The sequence below is a fragment of the Falco peregrinus genome, chromosome 3, assembly GCF_023634155.1.
Source record: "Falco peregrinus isolate bFalPer1 chromosome 3, bFalPer1.pri, whole genome shotgun sequence".
Classification (NCBI taxonomy): Eukaryota; Metazoa; Chordata; class Aves; order Falconiformes; family Falconidae; genus Falco; species Falco peregrinus.
The window spans coordinates 63,483,287-63,506,812 of NC_073723.1; the positions used below are offsets into that span (position 1 = coordinate 63,483,287).

At 36.2% G+C, this 23,526-nt stretch overlaps 1 protein-coding gene across 1 annotated transcript in view; it reads left to right on the plus strand.

The window, feature by feature from the left end:
- Positions 1 to 23,302, plus strand: part of CEP192 (centrosomal protein 192) — an 88,566-nt gene extending 65,264 nt beyond the window's left edge. Inside the window, exons 42-53 of the mRNA XM_055799884.1 lie at positions 1,989 to 2,130; positions 4,263 to 4,435; positions 4,779 to 4,902; positions 7,932 to 8,037; positions 9,412 to 9,616; positions 11,333 to 11,412; positions 12,339 to 12,434; positions 13,984 to 14,103; positions 17,935 to 18,056; positions 18,965 to 19,088; positions 19,601 to 19,659; positions 22,804 to 23,302. Of these exons, the coding sequence (XP_055655859.1) occupies positions 1,989 to 2,130; positions 4,263 to 4,435; positions 4,779 to 4,902; positions 7,932 to 8,037; positions 9,412 to 9,616; positions 11,333 to 11,412; positions 12,339 to 12,434; positions 13,984 to 14,103; positions 17,935 to 18,056; positions 18,965 to 19,088; positions 19,601 to 19,659; positions 22,804 to 22,942 (1,490 nt within the window). The 3' untranslated portion in view covers positions 22,943 to 23,302. The remainder of the gene's footprint in view (positions 1 to 1,988; positions 2,131 to 4,262; positions 4,436 to 4,778; positions 4,903 to 7,931; positions 8,038 to 9,411; positions 9,617 to 11,332; positions 11,413 to 12,338; positions 12,435 to 13,983; positions 14,104 to 17,934; positions 18,057 to 18,964; positions 19,089 to 19,600; positions 19,660 to 22,803) is intronic.
- The last annotated feature ends 224 nt before the right edge of the window (positions 23,303 to 23,526 follow it).

Here is a 23,526-nt window from a genome sequence, read left to right on the forward strand (position 1 = left end):
AAGACTGTTAAAGAGATGATGCAGGGGAAAAAAAGCTCAAAGCATAAATGCCTTGGCTGTAAGAATTGCTTTCAGTATAAATTTGGTTCCCTAGACTGTTTAGGCCTCCATTCCTCATTGCCTTAGTCCACAGAGCTATTTGAAAAACCTCTTAAGAAATTAAATAGTAATGTTAGATATGAAATAGTGTCGTGTTGGGTTTTCACCAGTCTGCTCACTTGATGCATCATTGTGGTATGGTCCAGGGCCAGCAGGTGGAAGGATCTGTGTTGTATGTTTGTGTGTTCCCAGTAAGGAGCCTTCATCCTGATCGGCCAGAGAGGGGAACAAAATGAGGCCATTGTTGCTGCTTGAGTTTGCATGAGTGCTGAGCGTTTCTGTCTGTGTTGGTCTGTGTGTGTGCATGCGTGTGGGGTTGCTCACTGGGAACATGGGCTCAGCCTTGCTACTGGTTGGACCTGTGGCAGCCTCACCTCTTTATCAGGCTACCAGATTCAGTTACTCCCTAACACTAACGTGGTTTGCTGCACTAATCGAAGATCTTTTACATACTGATCTAATGTATTTCTAGGTGCCCAGGTATGCTTCAGTTACTAGTTGAATAGGCAGTGGTTGTTGATATTTAACATCTAGCAACTGTTTATTCTAAGGTAGTCTCAAATATTTTGTGACTTCTGTACTTGGGTTGTCAAAATGAAATTGGTTTCCAATGCATATTAGCATCTTATCTGAATATCGATTTATTGTTAGAGGGAGGGAATTCTGATAAGGTATTCTTTGCAAGATCCTGTTGCGCATTTCTAAGTATAATATGACATACTTCACTACGTTTTATAGGATTTAAACCTTTGTATAAAATTGTTTTTGTCTGTTGTGATTGTGAAGATGGCATCGTCAATCTGTTTACGTGCTTTAATTTGGGTCTGACACTTCTGGGTCTGCAGTTGTATGCACTGTGGCCTTGGCGTTCAAAGTTATGATATCATGAACTAGCCATTTTGATATTTGAGTTGGTGAAAATGAGATAGACTGTAAAAGTTAAGTGTTTTATTGGGGGATATTTGAAAACTGGGCTTTCCAAACTGAATGGAATTCAGTGGGGGAGTGGGGGTGGGAATAAAAGAAACTTAGAGTAGAAATAATAGTCGTCCTGAAGAAAGAACATATTTCCATACTGAATTTTATTATGACAGAATAAATAAATAATTTATTCAACCCCCCACTTTCTGTTAAACATTCCTTTGCAAGACTTAGCTTTGTTAACAAGTTTCAGGATGCATGTAAATTCTAACTAAAAATGCTTCTACAGCAGATGTTGCTTTGTCTTATCCGTAGCTGAGTTGTAGAAGCTATATACAAATATTAATAGTCTCTGGTATCTACTGTGCAGCAAAAGAAATAATGATTGGATCGAATGTATCCTGTGTGAGAAGTGACCACTTCTTCATTCTGTCTATTCAATGTGAAATGGCTTGAGGCAAAGGAGAAAACTTTGACTTGATTATTAAACATTTTATTATCTATGAATTATACTCTTACATTCTTGACCTTTTTGATATTTACAGGTATAATAAATAATGATGTGTTAGATTGAATAGACTGAGTAACTGAAAAATAACTTATCAAGTTGAATCTCTTTCTTTGAAGCCTTAGGAATGTATTAGTCTTATTTGTCAGGATAAACTAAAAAAAGTAAAACAACTTTAAATTGGTATAGATTCAGATTATCTTATACCATTTGTATAAAGATGGAAAATACTTATCTTAAAATCAAAAAGTTAAAATTGATGTGTTTAGATTTATTCTACATTTCACGTTAATTTTGATTTATGCCCAATAACTGAACTTGTAGTAAGTAGTTTTTTGAATGATCCTAGGATGTCTCAGCCAACAGATTAACTAGGTCTATATCCTCAATCTCTGTTGTGTAATTTCTGAGTATTATAGATTTGTACTTATTAGAATTGCTTTATTATTCTCATTTTTAGTATGTGATATCCCACGGGGAACAAATGATATCAAGCTTTTCTACACAAATATGCGAAAGATTATCCTTTCTGTGGTTGGGTATTCCACTTCTGATCAGGATGGTTTTCAGCAGTCTCCTGGACATCATTCGGAACCGGACAGGTAATGTAACTATAAGGTTGACTGTCAAATCATGTCTAACTGAAGTGAATCTCCTTTCATTGAAGATTTTTGTCAGTTGAAAATTGACTTACTTTACAAGTGAAAGAACTGGCTGTATAATGAGAATGAATCCAATGAATATCTAGGTGGCTCTTCTTGCTGTTTTTCTCTATATGTTTAAAGTGTTACGATAACTTTTAAACTATTCTCTCAACTGACACCATTAATTTTATCTGCGACTTCCTAGTTCATGTGAAGAAACTGGTTTTTTTTTTCCATAGACACTTCCAAAATGCATTTGTTGTAGTCCTAATAGGACTATAACTACTTCATTCCTTGCAATGAATGTTTGATGTCTGGCATGGAAATAGAGAAAAATAACAAAGGCTTAGTGGCCTTTTCCTTGCCCAGCCCATATACCAGCCTTTCAGTGTAGCGTGTACTGCACTCATCAAAAGAACGATCAGTGCTGAGGCTACCCCTACCCTGTCAGTCCCTTGAATGAAATGGTCTGTTACTGGGAGGATTTCTTTGCAGCACTGGCAAAGACCTGGTCTTTAAAATGTACCTGTCACTTTTTATTTAGACAGGTCGCTGTAGCATTTGGAGCCCTGAAAAAGGAAAGAAATTCAAAATCCTATACAAGTCCTAATTATTAAGATGGCAAAGCATAAAACTGAAATAAAGATGTGTTAACTTTTAACACTATAATGAATATATTTTGCATAGGTTATTTCTTGAGTCTTCGTGTTTTTCTTCTCAGGATCCTGTTACGTAGGTGATGAAAAGATCCTACCTAGTCCTGTTGTTTTTAGCATCTATGTATGTAGATGTTGTCTTGTAATTGCTTGTACCTCTTGAACTGTAGATGCTGAACACTTTGGGACACTTAACAGACTTTTTGACTAGAAAGGTGTTTGTCAGGCATAGTGGGGATTGTGAGTCTATCTGTATCTGCAGCAGCAAGCAGGACATTTCTTGATTTGGTAGTTGGCATTTGTTTGTTTTTTCCACTTGACAGCCTTATCAGTTCTTCTAGATTTGAATTTATTCACTGGCTAAAGATGATGAGGATTTTAATTTTCTGAGTAGACTGCAATTCTTAGAAGAGATCTGAATGTGTTTACTACTAATCTGACTTAGGAAGTTCTGTGTCAAAGAATTATGTGAATCAGTTGACTTCCTAGTTCCACTGCTATCTTAAGGGATGAATTCTCACAGGTATTAGTTCAGCTGTCCTGAACTGAGTCAGGATTCTCAGAAGCATTAAAAATACAAATAGAAATTATAAGGAAGAAGAGCTGTATGTTTGCACAGCGTTGTATGGAGCAAAAATTACCCAATTTTTTCTTCTTCAGCTGTTGATTTCTGCTTTTATTTCTTTTTGAATTTAAACTCAAACTTGTTCTCAGTTAAGCTTTTAACTTAAGAAAATACGCTGAATCCTAAAATAACAGCATCATAGCTTTCATATATGAGCTTATCTGCCATGTATTTTGCAAGCCAAGGTGTGAAATGCTAGGCCGTGAAGGGATTGGAGCATCTGTCTTGCAAGGAGACTAAGAGCTGGGTTTGCCTAGTGTTGAGCAGGGGAGGATCTTACCAGTGTTTGTAAATACCTGACAGGGAAATAAAGAGGAGACTTCCAGTGATGTCCAGTGACAGGACAAGAGAAATTCAAAACCTGATTGGACAATGTCCTGAGTAACCTGCTGTAGCTGACCCTTCTCTGAGCAGGGGTGTTGGACTAGGTGATCGCCAGAGGTCCCTCCTGACCTCCAGCGTTCTGTGAAACACAACTTGCATTGCCTTCTCCCTGCAGTACTTTCTTAATCTGAATAAAATATGTAGAGAAAAAGCATTTCACTTTATCACCTGAAGATAGTTGTTTATTTTAGCACCTTGCATTCTAAACAGTACCTTCCACTGCTAAACATTCTGTGAAAAAGCTGTCACGATATAGCTGCTGAATTATTTTTTTCTAAAAATGGAGAATTGAATTAATTTGAAGGCACATGTAAAGAACATTGTATTTCAGTATTAAATCTTGAGGAAATACTCAGCGTAGGCTATTATAATTACTCATAAGTTAATTTTATTGCTGCTTTTGCTTGATGCAATCTTATTTTCAGATTTGAGAACTCTGTCAGACATATCAATGCAACTTTGGATGTTCTCCCTGTTAAAGGACCTCAGGGTCCCCCATTACTTGTACAAACCGATGATCTGGTTCAGAATAAATCAGATGCTCAACAGAATTGGACTGTTAACCCCGAGCATTTGACTTTGACATTTCCTTCTATTAGTAAGTATTTTTTGAAGTTAATAAAATAACCACTCCAGTATTAAAGTAACTGCACTGTGTACTATGTTTGCAATTATTTTGTGCTTGTAAATGTGGCTTGGCCTGTGATCTTAGTGCAGTAGCTTTACATCTAAACAGTAAACTTTGTTTGAACAGACTTTTTGTTAAATTGTCAGAGGGTGGCATGCTCTGTGTGTGTGTACGTGTAATATGCATTTTAAAGCATTGTGAAAGTAAAAATAGGGCAGGCAATGCTTTATCTTCATTGGTGCATCTCTGAATCTTGGGCACTTTGGTGAATTTTTGTACGTGTTAGCTTTTTATAGCTTTTTCTATATTACAGGTGGAACAGCAGGTACTGGACGTGTAGAGGTTGTCAACAATTCTATTAAGATGTTGGCATTTGAGCTTTCGTGGCCAGCTCACTGCCTTACAATAACGCCACAACATGGAGTTATTGAACCGGAGTAAGTTTTTTTTCCATAGGTTCCTTTATGTGTGAAAGTGTGGTGAGGTTTGGGAGGAATTTATTTTAGTTATTTTTTAGGAATTCATTTTAGTTTGTTTAGTCTATAACCTGGAAGTAACTATTTAGTTCCACCGTATAGTCTTTTTGTCAGCTAACATGCAAATCTAGCTTTTCTATTTTAGTATCTTATCCTTTTATAGTTCTGTATAAAGCGAATGTTCTTTTGTCACCTATGACATTACCTGGAGGCCAGGAGTTTTCTGTGCCTGGAAATACTATTATTATTACATAATTTTCCAGGAGCTGGATGAGTTGACAAAGCTGAAGCTTTAAAGATCTCCTTTCGCAGTAGTGGGGTTGTTTTTTTAAAATAATTTACTTGTTTAAAAATAAAAGGGACTTCTTCCCCATCCCACAACAAACAAACGAAATGAAAAATAACAGTTCTTGTAGAATGCTTCTCTTCTGAGGACTTATGGTTTTCTTCTGCAAATGTGCTGATATTCATCAGAACTTGATTGTAGGGTTTTTTTTTTTTGTGTTCTGACAAAACTTTTTTGTTACTCGAACTTTGGCTGCTCAGTATCTGTAGGTATGAAAGAATGACAAACCAGTATCAGATCACCTCTGTCTTAATTAGCAGTATTTTGGAAAAGTAGTCAAAATATCACTGCATGTGTGTATGAGACTTCTCATGGATGTCAGCAAAGCTTTCCACAATAAAATGCTTGAAAATTCTGACCACCTGTCACTTCTAAATTTATCAGATTTTTTTTTTTAAGGTCAGTTCAGAAGGGCTTTTAAGACCCACTTGTTAAACTCTTCTCATCTTCCAAAAACTAAAAAAAGTCTCATGTTCCACAAAAAACCATGTTTTGCTTTGTGAGTTTTATTGAGGTAGCGTCTTTAACTTGGTAGATGCTTGCCCAAACAGGTACTTTATTTTCAGCAGATACCTGCATCACTGTGCAAGACGTGATACATGTAAACACTTAATTCTGTATTCATGTAGACGTAAATTTTTGGATGTACGGCTGAGGAACTTTCATCACTAGTGAGAACCAAATAAAGAGGATTCTCTGGAAGGGCTAAGATATTTGCTACTCCTTGCAGGTTCAATCAGTGCCAAGAACAATGGTTTCAAAAAGAGAACAATGAACAACTTTCCAGTAGCTGTTGACAGTAAGGGCACCTTGAGTGTCTCATACCCTAGACTTATGACTGTTTGCAGAATGGTTTCTTAAAAAGAGGGAATTGAAGGCTGGCTGCAAGCAATTTTCTTGCACTGCACAATTTTAGTATACGTTTCTTTCACTGGAGAGAAATTTGCCGAAACCTCACATGTTGCGTCCAAGTAAGCAGTCTGGATCCAGAACGGAGGCCTGCAAGTAGGGAACAGACCCGTAGGAACAGCTGACTGAAGCACAGCAAGGTGCACTTGCCTGGATTTCTACTTTTCACAACCATCTCCCTGCGGTGATGGTGAAAGAAGATCCTAAGATCAAGAACTGACTCTGCCATGCAAGGGCAAGCAGATCACCTCCTGTTTCACCTTGACTATGCTCCTTAAGTTCCATGAAATGAGCTAAAGGCAACCTCTAACCTACCTGAATGTGGAATAATAGAGTCCCAGGTCCCTGCTGAGCTTGGTAGCATTCTGAGAGATTTTCTTGTGGAGGCGAACTGAAAATAGCCTCTGGCATGTCGCTGTGCCTCAGTGTTGGGAGTATTGGTAAATGCTGTGAAGGGAATTGTGCTTTTGGAGCAAGGACTGCTGGAATCTCCAAAGGCTACAAGAGCCACCTTTAGAAAGTGTTTCTTCCCGAGGCTTTGCTCCTTTCCATGGCAATGAAAATACTGAGAGGTAGTGTCTTTAGGTTCAATATGACTTTTCAGAGGCGTGTGGTTTGTGATCCCAAGCAAGCTGGATTTGCGAGAAGTTTGCAGTATATGTCACAGACAAGCTGGCAGGAGCAGAGACAATGGAGTGTGATAACATAGTGTGTGTACTTAGTAAGTCAGTCTCACGAACACAACTTGTACATGAGAGAGAGAACCATAAGTGGCAAGTGTCTGAGAACTGCTGAGATTCACAAAACCCCCACAATTCCTTAAGGACATACCAGTGTCCTGATTTAATATTTTAAGGCCATTAATATCTTTTAGTTGAAGTTTGTAGAGATGATGATATTGGGGCAGTAATGATGGAACTGACTTTCCTATGGGGACTGATCTTGTTCCTACACTAAACTTTTCAAATGCAAAGTGCTGTGCTAATGACACACTCAGCTAATTCTTTGGGTGTAGCTTGAGTGCTTTTGCTAACGTACAACCAATGACCTTTCCTCCAGTGATTTTGTACTCATTTTTTTAAATACTTCAGTGCTTAATTTCTCCCCTCCTTTATTTAAATGTCTCCAGCATAGAATATGGAACATTTTAAATCAGAATTTATGTTCTTATTGGTGAAATTACTGTATGATGCCATAACTGCCTCAAGTAGGTTTAGAGTCTTCAGTGTCCTCTACTGTAAATAACTATAGAAAACACTGATAACATTAAAAGGCTTTTTTCTTTCCTCCAAGATCAGTTCTGCATGGGAGGAAGGAAAGCAAGCTGCTCCTCTGAAACTAGAATTAGTTTAAAATTGAAATGCAATTTGTGCAGTATACTTAGTTTGAACAGTACAATTCCCTTGTTGACTAGTATTAAGCTTATTTTTCTGAAACATATATAAACCTGACTGATTCTATACATTAACAATAGATAAGATTTACCTTTTCCGTATGACCCCTTATGCAACCATCAATGACAAATTTATAAAGTGTGTTAGTGTTAAGTTTCTGACTACTAAAGCTTGATAATATATTAGATATCTGAATACCTTAAATTTAACTATCTAAAGATTGTCTTCTCTTACCTGCTGTCATAAAGTGCATCCCTTTTTTAAGGTGGGCTAGCAAGATCTGTTGTAGATAATCATTCTAATGCAAAGATCATGGTAATATTTTTTTTTTCTTTTTTTAGGAGCAGTACAGTAATTCTGGTGAGTCCTAATCCATCACTTGCCACAAAACGTTCATTAATTCCTTGGAGTGGCCTAATCTATATTCATTGTGATAATGGACAAAAGGTATGTGGCTTGCTTGAGAGTTGAGGTGTTTATTTTACTTTGCTGGCTAAGGTCTAGTAACAGTGCTAAAACCTTTTAGATATGAGACAGCAGTTCTTTCAACTTCCGTTATTCTCTCTGATTAGTAAAGTTTCTTAAAAAAAAAACTAAACCAAAAAAAGCCAACAAGAAAAGTGTAGTTGAGATGGTGTTTTGCAAATTGAGATTCTTTGTTTATTTATCTCTGAATAAATACTATGATGTGAACACGTAGACTGAATTGTCAACAAAATTGCATCTGTACACCCAGCACTGCCTTATGCATAATCTTCTAAAATGCTAAATATTTATGTGTACACATGCATATCTAAAAATAGTCTAGAATATTTTAAAATAAAAGAAGTTAAGGTTATCGGACAAGTCACAATAGCTCCTTTTGAGCTCCCTTGAGGTAGACTTAACCTTCTGGCTGACAAATCTGTGATAAAAAATGCCTAGAACAGATTCTTGCTCTTTGTGGATTTAAATCAATGACTTCTCCCTGATTAAAATAAGGCATATAAATAAAATTTATGAAGCTAACAGTTTCTTTTTTCATCAATGTAAAAGCAGAGAAGACTCCTTGGGGATTTCACCCAAAGAAACAGACACCATTTCCCAAAGAAATAGACACACATCTCTGCTTTCCTTCTTGATGGAGGAAGGTGAGGTATGACCTCAGAAGTGGAAACAGCCATAAAAAAACCTGAACAAAACAAAAAGGGAAGTTGTTAAAAAGAGTGATTTGAGAAGGAAATGGAGACTGTACACATAGTTAACTCTTACGTTCTACAGTATAAGAAAAGGATTTAAGAGAAGAAGTCTACTAGGACAAAAATAGAATGTAGCAAAAACAATCAAATTGTGAGAGATCTGATAGCTGATAATGCTTTTACTGTTTCTTTGCTACCTTTCCAAATAAGCAAAAAAATATGCTAAGGTTTTTCTAGCGTTATCTGTAACATTAGCATTATAAGTGCTAATTATGTAGCAGAAGTGAACACAAAGCTTATTCTGTGTGAGGCAGCCCTGTTCCTGTTCTCTGCAAGCAGAGATATTGTAGGAGTTGTCAATTAAATCTAACTAAATTATTATTCCTATTGAATTACAATATCTAGGTAGCAAATTTTCAGTAATTTTCCTCTTCTCCTAAATTAAACTTGTCCTAAAATCTTTAAACTTTGTGAAGTTAGAGAAAACCTGATGATTTAATATATGAGACTCTTTTTCTATTGGAATGTAAATCTGAACGACGTGACCTCTTACAGCTGATGGAAATATAGCTAAATAGCTTGACTTGTTGATATGTCACTGTTCACTATTTTAATCTTTCTTTTTCTCCAAATTGTGCAAAAGTGTATAAAAGTGCAAATTCAAGAGGCAGTCACACAGAGCGTGTCTGGAGCAGACTTCCCATCTAGAAGAGAAGATCTATTTACCTCACAGTCCGAAAGTCCTACTGTTCATGTGGCAAAGTCTCTCTCAGCACTCCCTCTAACAAAAATGGAAATAAAGAACAGAACCATTGTTTTTCCTAAAACGAGACCTGGCCAAAGCTCAGGTAATATTGCTTACTTAGTATATACAATATCTGTAGTATCTTGTATTCAGAGGTTTTATTTACTGTACTGCACGTTTGTGAGCTTGAATGCCATGAGTTTGGTTTTGTTGTTTTAGTCTGATAAATGATTGACCAGTTCCCTTCTTCTGACCATACTTTGAAATATTACTCCTTGTGATGGAACTCTTCTCAGAAGTCCTTCTTTTTTTTTTCCTGGTTTTTTTTTTTTCTTCTTCTCCTTATGCAGTATAGTCACACTTTGTCTCACAGATAGATTTGCATATAGACAGGTATGTTGCTGATCTTTTTTAAGCAACTATGATGAATGCAACCATACTGTGCTTGGGAAAGAGGACGCTGTGAAGTTACTGCATTTTGCTGAAGCTCTTTTGGGTCTGTGCACTTTTGCAGTAGATCCATTTTCATCTATGTGTGTCCCCCTAAGATGTGTGATAAATCCATCTGCATGTAACAGAGAAATAAATGTTCTTTCTTAAGACAACAGCAATGTCAGCTATAAGTCTGGTTATCTTTGTCCTTGCTGGATCATTAAGTACTTTTAATTCTGGTAATGCTTCAGATTCTCCAAATTACTGTAGAAACTGTCATTCTGTTGTCTAGATACCAAATTTTATGTTAGTGCTTAGTGTTCTTTTCTAGGTAATGAGGACTTTTTTCTAATGATTCACTGATGCTGCATATTCATTTAACAGACTTTAGAAGTTTTAAGGCTTAGTTTATCAATTATATCTGGGGGGGTGGGTTTGCTACACTTATGAAAGAGGAGTATAATATTCCTTTCCTTTCCTGTTTCTGTAAAATACCCTTATAATATATATGCAGCTAAACTTCCTGAAGTACTTCTCTAGACTGAGGTAATCTTACAAATGCTCTGTTAATTCTTGGCTATTCTGTTCTTATTGATACTGTCAAAGTTGAGACTTTCTTTTAATGTCAGTATTCTTTCTGCAATTCTAGCATAAGTTTTTTCCTGAGGTTTCATACATATGTTTGTGTGTGTATATATATATGTATATATATATGTATATATAATATATATAATATATATAATTATGCTGAGTAACAAATCCATACTAGGGTGAGAACAGGTTTTGATGCAACTTTATTTAATTGGTCTCAAACTAGAACACTGTCAGTGCTTTTCCCTGAACAGTCAAATAATAGCTTGGGAGGGAGTTTGGTATCTTGAGGGGCCTTGAGGGGTTTTTGGATATGTTTTCGTATACTGCTGCGTGAAGGTATCTGCCAAAAATCTGAATGCAATAAAATGAGACCATTGGAGGTGACTTAGATGCTCTCTCTGCTGTTCGCCATGTTCTGGATTTATGGGAAGCTAACTTTCTACTACCAGCAATCCATGTACGTAACATTCTTTGATATACTTCAGGTTCTTTTAAAGAATTATCTGTTATTGTTGTAGGGTTATTGAGGGTGAGATTTAGGTCTCACTTTGTTTTTCGAAGCATCTTCAATATGATTCTTCACTAGAAGACTTAACTTCCAAATTTCTTTTGTATAAGCTTTCAAGAATTTTGTGACACCGTGCTTTGTTTGAGTCTGCCCTTGGTGTTGGCATCGTAAGAACAGTTTCCCTTAAACCTGTGTGGCTTGAAACATAGTTTCTCTTTAAACTCTTCCCACTAAAGATACTTGAACAAAGACATTTAATATACTAGTCTGATGTTTTTCTTCTAGAGAGTTACCTGGAGATGGAGAATAAAGGGGATGAAAATATGAAGTGGTATTTGTCATCTTTTGCACCACCCTATGTTAAAGTGAGTGAATGTTTATATTGGCAATTTTATGCAAATCTCTTGTGGGTGGGTTTTTTTCCCCCTTCTCTCTTCCTGCTGCTCTCTTCCTTCTCCATCCTCTCAAGAAAGAATATATATTGGCGCATGAACTTGGTTACAAAGTTTCTTTTTGATTCTTTTCATAGCAGGGAAGTGTTTTGCTCTTTTTTTCATCTCTAATGTGCTCCTTGAGTGTGAATCAATCTCTGGTTTGCTTATTGGTTTTTAGAGTTTTCTTGTGTTCATCCAGTATCATCATCCAGACTGCATTAAGTAATCAAGTGTACATGAAAGGCCCGTGTCCCTTTTGGTTCTAGAATGCTAGACTTACCTTGTTTTGAGACTTGTGCTGCTGGGATTGTGCTGTACATGGTATCTCTGTAGGTAATTGAAGTTAGATTAAGGATATTTGAATTACACTGCTGTCACCTGTGCAATTACTGTAGCTGTACCATTGATATTTGTAAATGCTTTCCTATTATTTTTGGTAGTTTGAAGTGCTATAATGGTCATTTTAATTTTATGCTAGTATTATTATGGTCTGTTGTTGTGAAGTGATGAAAAATGGTTATGTAGCACTCCTAGCTGTAGCCCAGAAGACTGAGTATGCCATGTTCCAACCAGTGCACCACCTCTAAACTGGAGGTCAGTATCATGGTGACTGCATAGATGTAGTAGTTTTACTTTTTATTAATTTGTTTTTAGGGAGTCAGTATTATTTGTTCACTTGAAAGCAGCTTAATTGGTTGCATTTTTTTTTTTTGTCCTTTGCAAGAGTGGTGTGTGGGGTGGGTGTATTGTTTGGGTTTGGTTTGGAGTTGTGGTTTGGGTTTTGGTTTAGGTTTTGGTTTTGGTTTTTTGGTTGTTTTTTTTTAACTTCTGAATCTGACTCATAACTTTATTTGCAGGATGTGGATGGAACTGGTTGTGTTTATAGGGTTACTTACTCTGCTTTCATATGTTCCCGTGTTTCTGGTACTCTTGAAGCTCATGGAGAAGAAAAGGTAAACTGATATTTATAAATATTTTGTGTATATTAGTGTATCTCAATTCTAAATAGCATCTTAGATGGGAAATTCTTTGAAATAACCGTTGAATTTTTGAAGCTGGTAATATTTTATCTGAAAATATAAAATACTTGCCTTCCAAACTTGGGTTCTGGGGTGTATCAGGTAGTCAGTATCTACTTACCACAACTGCTACAATGTCAACTGCGTTGATTCTAAGAACTCATGCATGCGGTCTGTTGACTTCAACATGGTGGTGTTTGTGTTCTGTTTTTTCTTTTTTTTTTTTAAGATATATTTTTCTAGAACAGAAAATAGTTTTTAAATTTTTTGTAAAAATCCACAAGAAAATTGCAAATAATACTAGATTCTTATGAAACTATTGTGGGAACTGGTTTCCCTTCCTTAGAAGCAGTCTTGTCATACTTGTTCAAGAACAGTTTGAGTTGTCTGTTCCTAAAGTTGATTTCATTTGAGTTACAATTTTATCTCCTGGCCAGTAGAGGGTTTCATAACCACAACTATAAAGCATGTCCAAGGACATGCCGAATGGGTTTCTGTGTGGCTTTTGTCCCTCATCTTCTCCCTAGATGCTACTTCAATTCTACCCATTCATCTTCATGAACATCTACCTTTCAATCATTATGGATTATTATGATATTCCTTAACTACATTATTTTTCTGATGTTGCAATTTGTAATCTGTTTGCAAGACACAAAAAACTTACTCCTGTCCAGTTTCATAGTTACTTTGTAATACTCAAAACCATTATTTGAATTTAAACAATTGTCTTTGCCTTAGTAATCCTAGTTCAGGTCTATTTGAATAACATTTACACTGTTGGCATGTCAGGCTGTTGGCTGGAGCTGATAAGGTACAGTGCTATCACAGTTTGCTGTTTTTTGCAGTGGGTATGATAATATTTAGCTCATTAGATATAGTTGTAGTGACTTATTCTAATCTGCTGCTCCCCTTCTCTTTTTTCCCCCAACCTCAACTCTGAAAACAATGCAAGTTTACTCTTGAATTAGCTTGGTACAGGCCTTTGTTATATAGGTGACCTTTAAGGATGATCAAAAGGCATAGCCTGCAAGTTGATTTGCATTTCAGGTCTCCTAGTAAATGTAGCATAGTGTGCTTGCAGTCTTGGAGCTGGGGGAGTACAGTTGTTCACTGGTTAGCTGGCAGATCAAAGAAGATATTGCTGTCTTTCAGCTGTGCTTATTTCCCCTCCTTGTCCCCTTCTCCCCCATTTTACTAATAGAAATAATTGTGCAAGCACTTGCTGAATTTGCTTGAAGCAGATTAGCTGAACTCGCATTTTGTTCAAGTTTGCTTACACAACCTATTTCATCAGAACTTTTTCTCTTGTGGGCAAAGGAGGACGAGCTGTATTGTTTTCTGCAAGATCACCTGTGTGTGGAATGTATGTTCTGTAGTGTGTAAATTTTGTGTTGGCCTAATTGTAACTTTGTGTTGCTAAAATGGTGAAGATGTATACATTATTTTCATAAGGTTCTGCAAAAGCTTTCTGTTGGTTTTGTAGGTTGCTGTAATCTTTTTACCTAGAGATAAAGGTGATTACACCCAGTTCTGGGATCTTGAGTGTCACCCAGTTGAAAAACCTAGTTGGAAACACAAATTAAGATTTCAGCTTTCTGGAGCAGTAAGTATATAAATGCTATAAATGCTGTCCTGGGCATAAATTTTTTATAATGTCTTAATTTTACTGTACAGTACTTTCTCATATGCACTGGCACATTCTGAAAAAAAAAAATGCTGATGTTTTTGTTGGACTAAAGTGTACTGGTTTTCTTATGTTACAAAAATACTTTTTTCATCTTGCTTATGTGATAACGCGTTATCTTTTGCCATTTAAGACATAACATTTTACTTTGCTCAGAGGAAGTAGAGACAAACTTATCTTCTGTGGAAATTGTCTGTGGAGACACAGATTTGTTTGTATCGGACACTTAAGTGAATTGGTGTTATTTTTGTAAAGAAATAGTGAGGTAACTGACCTTTGCTGTAATATGTGACTTAATGTAGTACTGGAATTTTCAAATATCCATATTGGAGATACTCAGATTGTTAGAGACATATCTATTATTTTATCAGAGTAACAACGTAGGTGGGCGTGATTTAGAGATTCGTACATGGGAAAAATTGAATTTGAACTCTCCTTTGCTCCTCTATTGTTTTTCAGCTCTAACTTATGGTGAGGCTTGGAAGGAGGGCTTTGGGAATTGGAACTGGTTTTTCTGTGCGCTCTCTCCTTACCTTGCTTTTAATCCACACCTCACCATCCATACAGGAGGAATCTACGTAGGACAGAGAATCTATAACTATGAGGAGAAATTCTAATGATTAGTTAAATGAGCAGAACGTAAAGAGCTTTGTATGTTCCGTATTGTATGTTTGCTATGTATGCTTTGCTGTCTTCTCCAGAGAGTTTGACTTTTTTTATCTGGGCTTCTTAGAAAAATATTTGGGATCTTTCTTTAGAGTACCAAACCTGTTTCAGTAGTAGGAACCTTACTTACCCTTCTTGCTGGGGTACCTTACCTTTTATTTTGCAAGGTTCTTGTTCTTGCCAGTAGGTAATAGTGTTGAAAAGGGGACTTGTTAAAAAAGTGTGTTAAATAACTTCTAATTTTGGCGTGAAGAACAAGACCTGTATAATGTTTGGTTTGGGAAGATTTTTTTTTTATTCAGCTTTCATCTAATTCTTTGAACACAATTTTCCTTAAAATGAGGACAATGTCTATGTCATTTGTCTGTTTAAAGCTACTTGAAACTGAGAGAAAATGGATTCTTTATCAGAAATCCATTGAGTTTTGAAGATTTCTCTTCTTAAAAAATGTGACTAGTTGTCAGACAAGTTGTGTAAATCTTTGAGTGGCACAATTTGATATTAATGTTTTTGAACTACAGTGTCAGATGTGTTCCTCTTGATTTTTTCAAAGCTGTTAACAATTAGATCTTTCTAGCATCTCTTTGTGTATATGGGGAAAATTTTGTAGAAAATACTTGAAATGTGTCACGATCATTTTGAAAAAGAGTTTGAAAAGGAAATACTTTATCAACCAGGTAAGGAGCTATACATTTGTTTGGAAGAGGGGACAACACAGAACCTTTACTTAGATTGTTGCAGCTTTTTAATCAGATCCATTGTTAGTCAAGAAGACAAGTCAATTATAACCTATTATGTCCTAGGGATCAAGCATTTAAACTGGGTTACTACAACTTTGAAAAGGACTTGGTTCCTGCTGGGTTTGCTGAGGCAGAGGGCTATGGCTCTGGTTAATGTGATGTTTGGTAGAGTGAAGTAGGAAGACTGACTCACTTGTCATTCAGAGTGACTGAGTGATATTTATTCGTGACACCACTTCAGAAGAAATAAATTTGGGAAGGCTTGGCAAAGAACTAAAAGAACAATGTGAGGTTAGGAAAATCAGTGGCACTTACCACCGTCGTTTTTTTCCTGAAAAGCTGATCAACTGTGACTTTGATTATGCTCTGCATGCATTGGCAGTCCCCACCACTGGAAACAGTAGTCAGGAGCTCAGAAGATCATGTCTCCAAAACTGATCCCAGAGACAAAAGGAGGCATTCTGCATGTGCTCTGCAGCCCCAACCTCTCAATGCTGGCCATTCAAACTTCCATTTTTCTTTTCCTGAGAAACATTTGTTAGGCTGCTATTGGGTATTTTTCTAAGTTCATTAAGTTAAGAATGATGTGCACAGAAGTCCTGGATTGGTATTTTAGTCAGATTGTTGGGCCCTTCTATGTGAAACTGGAAACTATCAAGAGCTTGATTGAAGGCTGAGGCAGCACCTAAGTTCTGATTGCTTCTAAAGCATGGAGAATGTTGAGGACTTTATGAAGAACCCCTGCTATCATTTGAAGATATTGCAAACATTAAATGCATGCCATTTTAAATTTACACAGGTTATGTACTTCAACTGTGTAACTATGAACTGTTAATGTATCATTTTGTAGCAAACTGAGCTGAATTTCTTCATACTTAAAGCAAAACATACTCCTAATGGAGTCCTGATTTGATTATTATCAGCTTTACAAAGGTTCATCTTCTTTGAGTATCCCAGAAGTGAGAGGAGGAAAAATCTTTTTAAACTCTGTGAGCAAAATAATTTGCATTTTAAGGCTAAACAAATTTCTGTGCTCCTGAGGTGGCTTTGGAAGAGCAGCACTCTGCTGTAACCTTTCGGACAGTGTTAACATACTGATTTCATTTGAAACTGGAAGAGTCAGTACAGGCTATGGTAAAGCATGCAGTACTTCAGGATGCCCTTAATAAAGACTGGGGGAACTTCTGATTGTTTCCATAAGGTGCCTTATTCTCATGCAGTGAAGTTGCCTTGTTGATAAATTAGAACTCGAATGATAACACTGAGGCATGACACCCATCGTTTTTCACTGAATGGAAAACTAAAAACTTTTGAAACAATGTGCACATGTACAGATCCTTTCTTGTCTTTATGTATTGGGTTCATTCCTGGTTTGCAACTGAAAAATACTCTTTAAAATTACGATGATTTTTTTTTTGGCTGCTGCTCTCTCTGACAGACTGATTAGCAGCTCTTTCAATAGAAGAAACACATGCCTAAAGGACAAGTTTGTCATAGCAGCTCTATTGAAGATTAATTTCTTTTTTCAGTCTTCCCGGTGTAGGGGAATCAACTTCTTATCTAACATCAGCACAGTTTTAAAAAATTGAGATAATGCTGTGTGACTGTAAGTTTAGGAGGTTCTTTTGGCTGTTTTAACTTTGTTCAAGATGTTGTGACACCAGGGGCTCCAAACAGCATCCGGCTAGATGAGTTAAGCAGAATTTGAAACTGGCCATTTAGCAAAGTATTCCCTTAGGGTGATCTGGTCATCTTGTGTTAGAGTATACTGAACTGGGTGGTCCTGACAATATTTTGGCCTAATTTCTGATTGTACAAGTGCCATATCATGCATTATCAGATTCTGTCTTTCCGGAGAGGCCTTTCTTTGAGAAGCATGTATTGTTCATATATAATAATAACAAATATAATAATAACTAAATTATTACAAAGCTTTTTTCTCTTGTGAGAATTCAAACTGTGACGATGACTTAATGCCTTCTTTCTGAGCGGTCATTTAGCTGACTTTGCTGGTTTTGAGGCATATGGGCAGAACGTCTGCAGAGGAATTGTTTTTTGTTTTGGCTTTTAGTAAAATCTCTGTTGCTAGCAGCCTTCTCGAGATTCCACTTGTGCTGCTAGTTTGTTGTGAACTGGCTTGTAGCAAATAAAGTATTCATAAGACACAGAAGCCTGTTAAAGTATTCCTCCTAAATCATTGCTTCTGTCTCAATGATCCCAGACTACTGTTCCTGAAAAAACTGTTCTTAGGCTACTGTTCTTAGACCAAGGGAAATTACTTACATACTTGAATACTTAAATACTTTTGAATGCAAAGTTTAAATGCTTTTCTTCTTGCCAATAGGGTACTAAAACAGAAGATGAAACTTCAGTTGTGAAAGCTACTGCAAGTGCCCTCACAAAAACTGAGCTTCCATTTATGCAAGGAATGAACGTTTACTCTGAAGCACAATCAATCATAGCAGGGTATGTACAGACAAAACTTGAAACAGGAGAGTCTGCAACCAGGTACAAGGCAGGGGAAGGGTAAACCCAACTCCACAACCCAAACCTTTTTTTTTTACCATTAGGACAGTTATGTGGTGGAACAGGCTGCACAGAGAGGCTGTGCAGTGTCTATTCTTGAAGGTTTTCAGGATCTGACTGGAAAAAGCCCTCAGCAGCCTGGTCTGATCTCATAGCTGACCCTGAGTGGAGCAAGAGGTTGAACTAGAGATCTCCTCAGTCTTTTCTGACCTGAATTGTCCTGTGAGTCTATGTTAGAGTTGTAGCTGCAACCACAGACTTGCCAAACCTCTTGATGACTTTACATTGTTCATTCTTCCATGGTTTTTCTTTTCAGTTGGGTTTCTAAGTTGCCTAACCATGGTAAATCAATTGTTAGCAGCAGTACAATCTTGTGTATGCTTTTTCTATACTCCCCTTTTGGAGACTCCATAAAACTGTAAAGTTGCTTCTGAGAAGACCACTGTACTGCATGTTTCAACCTTGCTGTTCTTCAGCCTTAAGTTAATTTCTAGTTCCTTTACTATGGGATGATGTGAACATGGGGCAGGGGAGTAAAATGTTTTGGTTAAACGTAAAATCTCGGAGCCTAGTTCTCTAGTAAAGCATATGGAGGAAGAATTCAGGTTGTGAAAGTGTGTATAAGTAAATGTACTTATGTTTATGCCACAGTGATGCTTTCATTATTCTTTCTGGCTAAGATGTATTGCCTATAAAACTTAGGGTGAGAGAGTTGATGCCTTCAGGACCTTTCTATTTTTCCCAATTCAGTCTCAAAATAACACCTGTTGTCTTGAAGTATGATAACCAGTATATCTAGCTTATATAAGTATGAAATCTTAATATCTTAAATCCCTTTTTCAAATCAGACAAAATGAGGTAATTCGAGGGGTGTATGCACCAGAAGACCTGTACACTTTTCCTCCAACTAGAGTTGGGGATTCATGCACATTGAAGGTCAACTTGCGGAATAATTCCTTTACAACACATATGGTGAGTTTGACAGACTTTATTTTAAATAAATGTTTGTAAGTCCTTCTAGCACTTCAACTGCACTGTTGTTTTGTTTTTTTTCCTCTGCACAGAAGATTGCAAGAGTACAAATTTTAGTTTGTTAGTTTCAAAAGTCAGTATTGTATTGGGAGAATGTTACTTTCCTGTAATTTTTCTTTCCTTTTGTGTGACTGCATCAGAGTGTATTTATAATATATTTGCACCTGAAAAAAAATAGTTTGCATAGATTTGTTATCTGTTATTATATGTTATGTTATATATTTAATATGTTATTTGTTGTTATTTATATTATTCATGTATTTTAACTTCATTGAAATAGTGAGTTGTAAATCTTTCTTACTATGCACAAATGTGGGCATGCTTTATTTTTAAACCTGGGGTCTGTGTAAAGCTGTATTTGTAAGTGACCTGATTTATCTTAAGCATGTCATAAATTGAATATGATAGGCTTAAATCTAATGCACTTTTAAGCATTCTGTATTAAATTGCAGCTGAAATTTCTAAGTCCCAGAGAGCCTTTCTACATCAGGCACTCAAAATACTCTCTAAGGTGAGTAATGCATATGCTAACATTCTCTCCTAACAAAAAAATTAAATCAGTAATTCAGTAATAAATACCTTCTCTGTATGTATGGTGCTAAAATGTAGATATAAATATCCAACATTCTGGCTGTCTAGTTACAGGTTTTTGGTTGGGTTTTTCTACTAAACTGTACTCTGTAATCTTGGTTAGAAGCAGAATGAGCCCACACAGTTATTCTTGCATCTGCCAGTTTCTTCCCTGCAAATTGTTTCTAACAGTGCTGCTGCTTTTAATGCTAAGCCTAATGCTTCGTTTAACCATTTGGCATGCTGTGCACAATCAAGTCATTCCTTCCATTTATACTTTCTGCACAACAGACCAAGCAAATTGCCTTCATCATGCTTCTAATTTGACAAACCTGCAGAGCTGCATCAAAGATTCTCTGCAAATTCAAAGTCTGAGCAGTCAGTGGAATTGCCCGGTCATACCAAGTATTTCAGCATATTACCTGCATAAAAAGAATTTTCAAGTTAGTGATGATAATCCCTCAAAATAAACCCAGTCATCTTTGGAGTTCATTACAAGAACTATATAACAGTCATATTAGTCATCTCTTCAAGAAATATAGCTTCTCCTCTGTAGCAGTGGGATTGTCAAGCAGACAGAAATACAACCATTTCATAGAAGTCATACAGCATATATTCTCAGTGTTTAAACAGGTCCCTGTTTTAAAGGTAGGCAGAAATTGTGAGTGAAATCGTAAATGGAATAGATACTCTGGCTCCTAATTTAATTTTGCATCTGCCAGTGATACTTAGCATTTATTATGCACCCGGGCTGTGGTGCTGCCAGCCACTGGTATTCAAGGTATTTGTAAGCCTACTTTTCAGTACCTAGCGTTATAACTCCACTTAGCATGTGTTCCAGTGTTTCTATTTAACTGGCATCTTTTTATTAAGTATGTCACATCAGACAACACAGAAGGGTTTTTATGGAGGCAATGACCAAGATAAAATCTATCCAAATAAAGGTGACTAGCTACATCTGTCTGAGGCTGTACAGCTGCAGACAAAGGACAGGATGACTTGGTTGTCCTTGGGAAAAAAAGGTGAGTAACTTCACTGGAAGACACTTGGATATTTCAAAAATATTCTTGAGGGATGCTATAAAAGCTGTTTGGTATTTTTTCTGAGAGATGATAAACTGCTATTGCTTTTATCCAAAGTAGATGTAACAAGTTTAGAATTCAATCTACTATTTCTAAAGGTTATCAACTGAATATATTGCACCTTCTAATAACATTCTACAACCTTTTTTTCTGGTAACTTTGCTGTTTTTTCTTCAGTTGTAAATATTGGCCTTTTGTAGCTCTTTTAAAATTAATTTACCTGAAGTCAACGTAGCTGTCTGAAGGAGCTCTCCCATTTAAGGACATAAAGCACAGAATTACTTGACTTGGATAGATGCTTTTAGAAGTGTTAAAAGAACTTCTTTAAATCATTTTTATTTGAGAACAGCATCAAAGAGAATTTCAAGTAAGCCAGTGTTAACTGTTTCCTTCTGAGCTAGGTTAACCAGACATCTTACAGTGTAATGTTCAAAAGTAATTTTGAAGAAATAAAAAAAACTGTTTGCAGGAACTTGGAATATTAGACTGTAAATAAGAGTGTAAAAAATAAAGTCCACCTACCTATATTTTTGGACCCAAATTGTGTCATGTAGTAAATGTGGTCTGTTGCATGCGCTTCATTTTGAGGGCAAAATTTGAAAGCAGTCCTGTGCAATCGAGTTTTTTGGATAATGGAATTTAAAGTTTGTATTTGTATTTAATATCAAGAGTCTGACCTTCAGAAGTTGGTATAGTGGCTTGCCAGTTCTTGTTCAGTTTGGTTATGGCATCACAAGTACCAATACGTAGCACCTTTACCACACTGCGCAGTTGAAAATAGTAATGGGTTTTATCCAAATACAGTATCTTGCAACCATAACTCTAGCAAAAAAAAAAAAAAAGTTAATACTGTTCACCAAATATCTTAAAGCATGTATTCTGGTTTTTTTACCAGAGAGATGTCATTTAGCTAATATTGTAAGTCCTGCAAAGAATGGGTGGGAAGAAATTCTGTCTGGAATTCACATTCAAAAGAGGAGTTCTGTTTGTTGACAGTGTAGGGGTTTTGTTTGGTGGTGTGTTTTGTTTTGTTTTTTACTACAAAGAGATTGTTTTTAAGAAGATTACTTTTAAGTGATGTAAAGATACAGATGAAACATTAAAAAAACACTTGCCTTTTAAAAACCTTTGGTTAAATTCTGTTTCTGGAAGGACTACCAGACTATGTCTATCTAAAAAAAGTTTGAAAACTGAGGTGTTTGTATTGCCTTCAGAAGCCATCTGAAATAAGTTGCTTACAGGGTAGTACATAATTCAGATATTACTAAAAGGTGAAACTATTTATTTTTGCTTGACTAATTATTTTTGTTTCTGGTAGTCACCATTCTGGGTGTCAGGAGTCAATATCCATTGATATTGCTGCCACTCAGCACTTCCAGCTTGTTGCTTGTATACCCTATATTTTATAACATTCACTCTAGGCTTTTGAGAATTAAGACAGCCACTCGTTATGTTTGGTATGTTTTTGTGCAATCTGAGTAGTAGAGGAATTATGTAACCTAAAAAGATGCAATGTAAAATTTTAAACCACTGTTTGAGGATAGGTTTACTGACTTGCAATGATTCAGCGAAGAATTTCTTAATGTGGAGGCAATTAGAAGTAATTGAAATTATTTTACTAGCTTCAAATTGGTGGAATTTAAAAAAGAATTGCAAATCTGTACTTGTCACGTGACTTCTGAAGGGAAGAAATGTAGTGACTTTGCTCTAAAAGTAGTTTATGCATTGTCAGTCTTATTGCAAAGAGGCAAACCAAAGTTACCTAAGTAAAACTAGCAGCAATAAAGTATTGTAGTACTTGTATAATCAGTAGGAAAGAGTGGCCTTTATAGTCAAAGTCCCTGAGAAGAATAACAGATGATCAAATCTATAAAAATAAACTTGATGATCTAGTGCACATCCAATATACCGTTTCGGCAATAATCAAAACTAGACAAGAATTTCTTTGTCTGGTAAGATTTACTTGTTTATTAGCAAGTATGTAAATAATTGCCTTTTTACAGATCCCACCATTACATCAATGTGCCAGTCCAGTTCAAGCCAAAGGCAGAAGGAAGATTTGAAGGGCTCTTCGTTGTGCTGACGACCAAATACGACTCAATTAATATTCGGCTCTGTGGTAAAGCTATTGAAAAAAAATAGTCAGAACAGTTTTATAAACCTTTGTAACAATTTATTAAAGTTCATGCCACTTAAAATATTCAGAGATTTGCTACTATGTTTCCATACTAACATCCTACTTGTTTTGCCCTGTGATGCTGCTTTGATGGAAAGTTTTCTGTAAGATGAATTACGGTGCTTGTTTTAAAAATCTGTTTTCATAGTAAAAACACTGAGAGATAACGTTGTATGTTTTAAAGTTATCATGTTCTAATTTATGTTTCTGCACTTCAGTTGAAAAGGGAAGTTTTCTATTTTTGCATTTATTAGGAATAGTTAGATACTGATATATTTTATTTTGAGCATTGTAAATACAGAAATAAAATCTATGTGTTAACAGTTGATTCTACCCTATTTCTGTCTTTGGTTAGAGGATTCCTTGCTCTGGGTAAGGGATCAAGCTGCCTACTCCTAGGCAGTGCTAATTTTCTGGGGGGCTTTGGGGAGCAGGGGGAGGGATTTCGGTACAGAAGCTGACCTGTTAATATTATGTCCTCATCTGGTAAAGCTGGGACCAGACCTGACAATCAGCCCCTAACTTCTTACACAGTTCAGTGGAAGGCATA